Source organism: Primulina tabacum, chromosome 4 (genome assembly GCF_025594145.1).
Source record: "Primulina tabacum isolate GXHZ01 chromosome 4, ASM2559414v2, whole genome shotgun sequence".
In the NCBI taxonomy this organism is placed as follows: Eukaryota; Viridiplantae; Streptophyta; class Magnoliopsida; order Lamiales; family Gesneriaceae; genus Primulina; species Primulina tabacum.
In genome coordinates this window covers 1688570-1697018 of record NC_134553.1, presented here as the reverse complement: position 1 = coordinate 1697018, position 8449 = coordinate 1688570, and the positions used below count along the sequence as shown (strand labels likewise).

General features: G+C 34.4%; 1 protein-coding gene across 3 annotated transcripts; it reads right to left on the bottom strand.

Annotated features, from left to right (window-relative positions):
- Positions 1-222: 222 nt before the first annotated feature.
- On the bottom strand, positions 223-7211 carry LOC142542263 (putative sugar phosphate/phosphate translocator At3g17430). 3 transcript variants are annotated; one of them, XM_075648808.1, is made up of 11 exons: positions 6894-7211; positions 5246-5526; positions 4214-4321; positions 3163-3194; positions 3037-3087; positions 2389-2450; positions 2261-2296; positions 2035-2164; positions 1384-1649; positions 1203-1297; positions 223-751 (listed from the first exon to the last, which is right to left on the bottom strand). In XM_075648808.1, exons 2-11 carry the CDS (start codon positions 5327-5329, stop codon positions 578-580), a joined length of 1038 nt encoding a protein of 345 aa, XP_075504923.1. In that variant the 5' UTR covers positions 5330-5526; positions 6894-7211; the 3' UTR covers positions 223-577. The 3 variants fall into 3 exon arrangements, with proteins under 3 accessions (XP_075504923.1, XP_075504922.1, XP_075504921.1); XM_075648807.1 differs by having other exon boundaries at positions 2035-2296; positions 6873-7210; XM_075648806.1 differs by having other exon boundaries at positions 2035-2296; positions 6894-7210.
- Between the last annotated feature and the right edge of the window lie 1238 nt (positions 7212-8449).

The following is an 8449-nucleotide window of genomic DNA, read 5'->3' as shown; positions in this document are numbered from 1 at the left end:
ATTTTGGGGTGGCGATCTATTTGGTATAGGGAGGAGAAAATGTATTTTTATCGTTGTACGAGTCGTGCTACTGATATACGCCAAAATGTAGTGGAGATGCAAGATCTTTTCTTCGGGGTCAAACAATTCGTTCAGGGACAACCGAGTTAAATAGCTCAAATAAAACCACAACTAAGGAGAAAAATGTAAAAGATTAAAAAAATAAAATAACATTTTCCGAGAAAAGACAACTAAAGATTCACTCAATAGAGGGATACAACAAAATCTGTAATTGTACACCCAAAAACACATGCTCTGCTTCGATATTAAAAAAGATGAAAAAGCCAAGCACTAGATTAAAACCTCGAGTTAACAAAGCTGTGTAAACTACCAACGGTTCGCAAGCAAATGAAATATTCGCTACCTGCTTGAACTATTTTAAGTTCTTTAAGAAGTATTTGATCAAAAGATGTTCACAAAAGAATCGCACAATGTCACAAAAAGGGGTGTGGGCTAACAAACATGTACTAGTTCCATTCTAGAAAATAAAGCTGCACTAGAAATGGAAGACTAAGCAAAGGATATCGTAGTTCACCTACTAAGTAGGCTTTGTTCTTGAAGAAAGACCTTTGGAAGAAGGAAGCAATGGCGCTTCTTCGTCTACAATTACATCTAGATGAGATCCACTTCTTCCATTCTTTCCAACGATACTATAGCTTGAGTCTTCACTCGGAACATACAGATCAGATGACCTCTTTTCGGTCTTAAGGTCCTGTAAAAATGGACATGTAAGTAGTTTCTGTGGTATCAATTCTTTCATTACTTGGAAAAAGCAGTGACAAGCAACGTTATACTACATTGATCTATGGATGCGTAAAGTTTCAAATTCTTGTAGAGTTAACGAAAAGTTGTGAGTATTACATGGTACAAGGAAATAAAAGCAACTTTAAGAAAGCGACATCCAATTCATGATATCGTGGGATTAATCACAATACAGATAATCCACATTAAAAGAACCAGAAAGCTCATTTCCCCTCCCATGGATAGTCAATAAAGGCATTTTTCTCATGCCGTGTTCCCATTTTCAACTTGCAGCGAACAACAAGCTACTTCCCCGAGCAACTCAAGCGATAAGCTATGCTAGTTGGAGATTGGTAACTTGGCTTTTCTATTTTACATCAACTACTACTTTCGACACAGTTTATCCCAAACAAGGTGTTTACCTTAGCTGCTCTTTCAGTGATACTCTCGGCAGAAGTTTGAGATGACCGAGCATCCTTGGCCTTCAAGTAATTGTACATGACTACTCCACACAAGGCTGCAGAAACAGGAATAATTTTAGGTTGCCTTCCAGAATTTTATTTTCAAGAACTGCATATACTGCATATGGAATAAGAAGGGTACCGATAGCATAGCCAATAAGATTGAGCTTGGTGATAATTGATTCAGGAAAAATGATAGTTGAAAGCGCAATAAGTATCCAATCTTTTAGAACACCGGCAACTCGAATCGTCACTGCACCAGTTCTACCAATTACCAAAAAAATTGAGAAATTCAAAGCCAAGGCACAAAGTGCATTTGAGAAGAATATCCACAAATTGAACTGTATCTGGGAGACTTCCATTTCCGGCTTCTCCAAAAGATACCAAGGAACAAAGAGGAACACAAAACTGCACATGGAAAGAAAATTATCATGATTTGGCATGAGGGGTAAAAATTGTCTCCTCAAAAAAAAATACCAAACACCCTTTCTTATTATCCAAAACAAATTTTCAAACGAAACACTAAAATGAAACCAAATATGCGCAAATCTCCCAAAGCAGTAGTCTGTGTCATCTGCTAGAAATGCCAACATTATAACTGAACAGGCACCTTGAAATTGAAAATAAACTCTCATTTCGGTAATCTTGATAACAAGATCACATCCTCCTAACGGAAATCTTATGATGTTTACACATGTCAAAAAATTTGGATTTTTAAATTTTACCAATTTTGTGCCTTCCACAACAATTTTCATTCTTGCGCTTTTCTCAGACATTAGGTTTAATTAAGTACCTGCAAGGAGCAATATAATACAAGCTTGTGATAGGGTTGAGTGTCAAGCCCTTCTTCTGAAGCAGAACTTGAGTGAGGACCAACCTAAGAGCCTCAGCAAAGATTCCGGTAACTTGATAAACTGTTCCCACTACGTTGAAATGAATTTCTCCATATGAAGATATGACAACACCAAAACTGACCAGGATCATGTTAACAAAAATGTCGCATTTTAATTTGTCAGTACCACATACGACAGCCATGAGAAAAGTGGCAACCGGCACTGTCATTGGATATAAAGCGAAGGTTTCGAATCAGCAAATTTATCAAAGATAGCCAAAAAAACCGAGATTAAAAGAAAGCATAAAAACTTACTCAGAGCTTTGAGCATTTGTATGAAGGCCACAGAGATGAACAAATAGGCAGTATTTCCAAACCTGCGAAAGCATGCTCAGATTAGCAACCGAGAAAGGTAGTGCTTTACAAAAATGTAATATGGCATTGAAGCTATTGGGATGGACCCAGAAATGAAGGCTGATGCTGATAGAAACATTTCAAAATACAATGCCCCTCTAAGAACTAGTTATTAGATGAAAAACAAGGGGGAAAAGCAGAGGATGCAGTTGGTGATTACTCCATTATAAACTTTCACGACATACTCGAACAATATGGGAAAGTAATGATGTGATGATGTATGTATGTATAGACACAAACCCACAAAATGTTATCCCGTAAAAATATATTTTTCCCAAAGAATCATAATTACAGTCTACCCATGTAAGTTTATTGGAGTGGCATACAATGAATATCCAAGGTCATTACAAATAGATTTGAGATACTATTTTCCACAATGCTGGACGAGTTTACAAGACAGATAAATATACCGTTCATGATAATCCAATTTTGACATTATAAAAAATCTATATTATCACAGAAACATAAATAAGTGATATATCTCTGACATGAAAGACAAAACCCATATAACCAATCAAGGTTTCTCACTCTGCAGAACATTGTACTTACCAAAGACTCGATGCAAAAAAAGCACTAATTGGAACAACACATGTCACATATCTGCAGATTTTGTAAGGCATGGTTAGTTAGAGAAACAACATGAACTGAATGAGAACGAGGATGTAAATCACTTACATTTCAAAAGTCATCTTCACAGGTGAAACAACCTGCGAAAGTAAAATTAAGTGAAGACTATTATGGACAATGTGCGGTAAGTAATCACATTGATGTCCAAGAAACAAATGACTGAAACATCAGACAGAAGATAGCAGCACACCAAAGGATACAATACATGTTCAAGGAAGAGTTAGAAGTGTATTAATTTTTCACAAGGGGACAAGGAAATGCACAAAGTTGCACAAGCAGGGTTCTATTTGGCTCAACTAAACTAATTAATGTACTACGTCATAACACTTGGGAATACAGACAGCATTATATGACCTAACACCACAAAAAGATATAGGCAGTTTGTGAAACAGCACTAACAATTTCATAGTATGTACCTCACCATACTTGATAACAAAAAAAAACACAGGAAATGATGATCTATTTATGTTGAATGGAAATATGGATATGATCGTCTATTTATCACAAAAACTGATACCAAAGAAGAACGCAAAGCGGTAATGATCTGTATGACTCGATGAATGTTTCATGATCATGTGGTCATTTAGTAATTGATCTTAGGACCATGCTCAGACTGCAGTCATGACTCATGAGAGAAAAAACAGAGTCCGCAAGCTGCAAACTGAATAATGAAAATCCCCAATCACCTTGATATGCATTGAGATCAGTGACTTGATTCTAAAATTTACATCAGTTAAATTTCTAATACAAGGAAAATGTAGAACACTTTTAACCGTCATTATATAAATGTTCCATGAAGAAATTTTACAAACTCGATCAAGAATAAAGAAACTTATTGTTTCCGATGCCGTACCAAGTCTAAACCACCAAATTTCATTGATTTCATTCAGAATAAGTAATGAATCATTTCATCTGGTGTCCGTCGAAGCGTACACCGTAACGGTAAATAGTAAGGAAAGATGACAATCCATTGCAAGCTTATTGTGTTATATATCAGCTTCACCCTTCAAGGGGTAAGAGTCAGCCCAACTGCAAATATTAGTGAAATAAATATGGAATAGAAGTGTACCAAAGACAGAAGTTCTGAAATACTCTCTACCTTTAAAACGCGGATCAAAAGGAAGGCCACCAAGCCCGAAAAGCCCATGTGTATCATAGTAAGCGTTATTGGAAGTGGGAAATTGAAATACTTTGGCGAGAGAACCCACTGCACAGCAAGAAACTAACGTAAGGAAGATGATTCACAACTCAAAAGTATAATGAACGTCATATTTGTAGTTTGATGGAGAAGGTAAAATGGGTGTTGATGTAAGACCAGGCCAAACATTATTAGCATCATACAAAAAGCACACCCTCGAATCACATGCCAAACTTTGGGAAGGCGATGAAATTGAAGAACCCTCAACTTTGTTAATAAGGCAACAAAATAAGCACACAAATAACTGATCCACCTTTTCAAAACAATAAAAATTTGTTTACAAGGAGCATAATAATCTCATGAGTTATGCTTTTTCGTTAGGAGACGATTGAGCACTACACACGTAATGAACAGAGGAATATTACAGATCGTTCTCTAACTGTTAGAGCCACATTGAACTCTAAAATACCGGAACTAAATGATGAGATTAAGTTGATTAACTCTTTTGCAAGATTGATAAATTGATATACAGAAATAATTAATTAAAGCAGAGAAACTGCCAAAGATGACCAAATTTTTCTATTTAAGAGAACAGCAGAAGAGCCCAGACTTCACCTAGAAGCCAATAGATACACAATTCTAACCAGAGTACGTCAAACCACATTTAAAACCAAACAATATAACTTCATATGTTGTTGTCTACATGACAAGAAATTACTTTGTCATAGAAGCAAATACTGATGATCTTATAGTTTTAAATAGGCCATCGCTGATAACCAATACAGATACGCAAAATAGGAAAATGTCCAACTGCGGAAAAACTGAAGCCCAGAGCTTCAACAGCTGATACTATTACAATTGTCCAACAGAATGATGAAGAATAGGTGAAAGAGAAAGGATGATATATACAATCAACAAATGTAACAAGAAAAACCAAGAAGAAAAAAGAGAATAGAATCAAATATTGTCCATCTCTAAAGAGTGATTACATACCTTGTTGTACAAAATAACTCCCGATGATAGAACTATATATACTAACAGATACAGATAGGTCAATAAAAGTTGTCTGCTGATCATCGTGTGCGTATATGTATTCCTTCAACTATCACACAGACAAATCCAACTCCTACTTTGTCACAGCCGGCTGGATGAGTTTCTTGAAATAAAGTAAAATTTTCAGCTCAGAATGAAGTAATTCATCCCCTCGAAAACGGTGAAAAGGCCGTGATTTTCGCAGAACTGTTTGTAACTCCTTCACAAAAGGCCATATAGACCTAAAAATAAAATGCACATATGCATCATGTAATTGATCTACACAGCATTGTCAAGTAGAACATCAATTTGGCAAAGCATTCAATCTTGCCAAATATATAACTACATCATATTTTCAATAACAGTCCTCATGAGTTAGTTCTTTGCTAATCTTTTAAAATATTTATGAAACATGAGCTAATATGTATAAAGTACTCTGGCCAATTTCTTTAGTTTTCTTTATCTCTTATCAATTATATGTGAAACATTTTCTTTCCTTATCTTAACTGAGACAAAATCACACATTCAATCTCTTTTTTTTCATGGACAAAAATCCTTGATCTTAATCACATAAGTTTGAGAACATTTTCCCAAACCATTTGGCCCAGTTAGTATCAAATTAAATTAGACTTCCAGAAGGCAAACTCCGAAGGAAACATCTATAAGACCCAGAGTATATTTTTCTGCTCATTTGTTACGGCAATACTGTTAATGGGCTAGCACCTGGTCTGATCTATGGCCCTGTATTAACACACATAGTAGTCGGATTTTAATTTAGAAATGTCTCGGAAGCATTGAAAACATCGAGCATTGTTCCAAGTGGACAACATCTCTTGACCGTAGATGAAAACTGGTAGTTCAGTTCAGCTATCCAAATTTTTGCTTTCATGCAAAAGTATAACTCAGTCAATCTCTTCCTTCAAAATATCCATTGGGGTAAATATTTCAGAACTACAAAATCCTACTCTGGGTTCCACACGACGTCCTTTTTTAGCTAACCTGATACTTCAAAGTACATCCCTTATTCCCTTTCATTAATAACTCAGGGACATTCCAACTCTACAGTTCATTTCCACTTGACTAAATGCATAGTGAAACAATTTTGTGTGATAACTCAAACACAAGATTCATTCATGATAGGAACCAAAATAATAACATTATGGCCTACATAACTGACATTATTCGTTAATCTTCCTAGACAATTACCCATGTTTCTTAGACAGCTCTAGCATTTCATGCAGTCATGGAATAGCAAGTGAATGTCAGGCATGATGCAGCAAACAAAATGCTTGAAAACATGATTTATAACCACTTCACGAAAAGAATAATCTACTAGATCGCGCATCGACAAAGGTAAGCATAAACTCACAGGAGGCACCCACGTAAGTTACCGAAATAAGTTTTTTTTAAAAAAAAACATATGCTTAGCCAGTAATGGCGATCAGTCTGTGAGCAAGGGCAGGCGGTGAGCTCAAAGCTAAAGGCGTCAAAAACAAAATAAAAATATCAGCAGCGACAGAATGACATCCCTAAAACAACACAGCAAAGACGTAGTGGACAATGTTGCAGACATTCGAGAATAACAAACCAGCAACTGTAAAACACCGACCGGAACCCGGATTCGAGCAAATCCAGTGTCGATTTTCAACAGGTCTCCAAGAAACAGCGATGTGATTCGAATTGGTTCTCCGAAACTCCCAGGACTGGCGCTCACAAGCACCGACCCTCGTTCTAAGTACAGTTCAGTTATTGCGGTGCTTTGGAGTGGGAAACGTACTGCTTTCGGAAAAATGTAACAATTGATTAGTTGTGGTGCAGAGGCAAAGATGAAAAGAGTCGCTTCAGATCTCGGAGATTTGTTTCTCTCTCAAGCAACATGCTAAACCAAAGTTGCTTGCAAAAATCTCTCTCTATGGCATAATTTATAATGTGTGAACTCCAAAAAAACATAAATTCTACTGGGATTTTATCAAATTGGATTGGATGAAATTTTTAGTGATCAAATTGATTGGAAAAACTAAATTTGAATTCAATCTCAAATTTACTTGTCTCACATTTAATTATATGTTTAATTGCTAAAAACAATATAAAATATTATTTATGATATTATATAATTTGTGTGAACGAACCAAAAATCGTCTATATTTCAATTTTTTGGTTCTTTCCTCTTGTATAGGTCTTTTCCAAATTTTTTATCTCCAAAATGATATTCTTGTTCTTAAAATAAAAATATCTATACTATTTTATTAAGTTTGAGACACTTAAATTAACTAATTTTGGTGTCATGACCTGTTTTAATAATCTATACTATCTATACTATTTTATTAAGTTTGAGACACTTAAAATAACTAATTTTGGTGTCATGATCTGTTTTAATAATTATATATATTAATAAAATGTTAAAATTTTAGTGTAAGTTATATATGGTTCAGCGGATAAAGTCATTGTTTTTTGGGATCTAGGTTTTAGGTTCAATTCGTATTGATGTTATTTTTTAATTCTTTTATTTTTCAATTTATTTTTAATTTATATGTCAAAATTATAGTATAGTCCCTCATTATTTCTTATAATTATATTTTCATCCTCATTTAAATATAAATCAAATGAATTATATAAAATCGCAACGCATACGTCACTGTAATAGTTATAACGAATAGCCGTGCAAAAATGAAAATTATTAACTAATCCATAAACAATTTAAAATAGCATTAAATAATAAAAATATATGTCTATATATATATATATATATTGTTGTGAAAAAGTAAAAATTTATGGTAAAAAGTAAAAATCTCAAACTCTCAAAATTTACCAAACTACACACTTTATAATATTTTTCTCTCTACTCAATTGTGATTTTCTTCACAAATGAGAGATCTATTTATAGGAAATCTTTACAAATAATCCAAAAATAAAATACATCATTACCTACATCATCACACACTAATTTTCAATATTTACAACTCTTATTTTCAACATTCAAATATTCAACATTCAAATATTCAATACTCACATTTTAAATATATTTTTCAACACTCCCCCTTGTGATGATGATCATAATGATTGTCTTCATTACGTGTTTTTATACTGCCTCGTTAAAAACCTTACTAGGAAAAACCCATTGGGATAAAAACCATAGTAAGGGAAAAAGAGTGCAGTCACGTAAAC

Coding starts and splice junctions, on each gene's coding strand:
- LOC142542263 (XM_075648807.1), bottom strand. CDS start 5,329: ATGATCAGCAGACAACTTTTATTGACCTATCTGTATCTGTTAGTATAT. Junction 2,297..2,388: donor ACAAATGCTCAAAGCTCTGA/GTAAGTTTTTAT, acceptor ATCCAATGACAG/TGCCGGTTGCCACTTTTCTC. Junction 752..1,202: donor TCACTGAAAGAGCAGCTAAG/GTAAACACCTTG, acceptor CCATTTTTACAG/GACCTTAAGACCGAAAAGAG.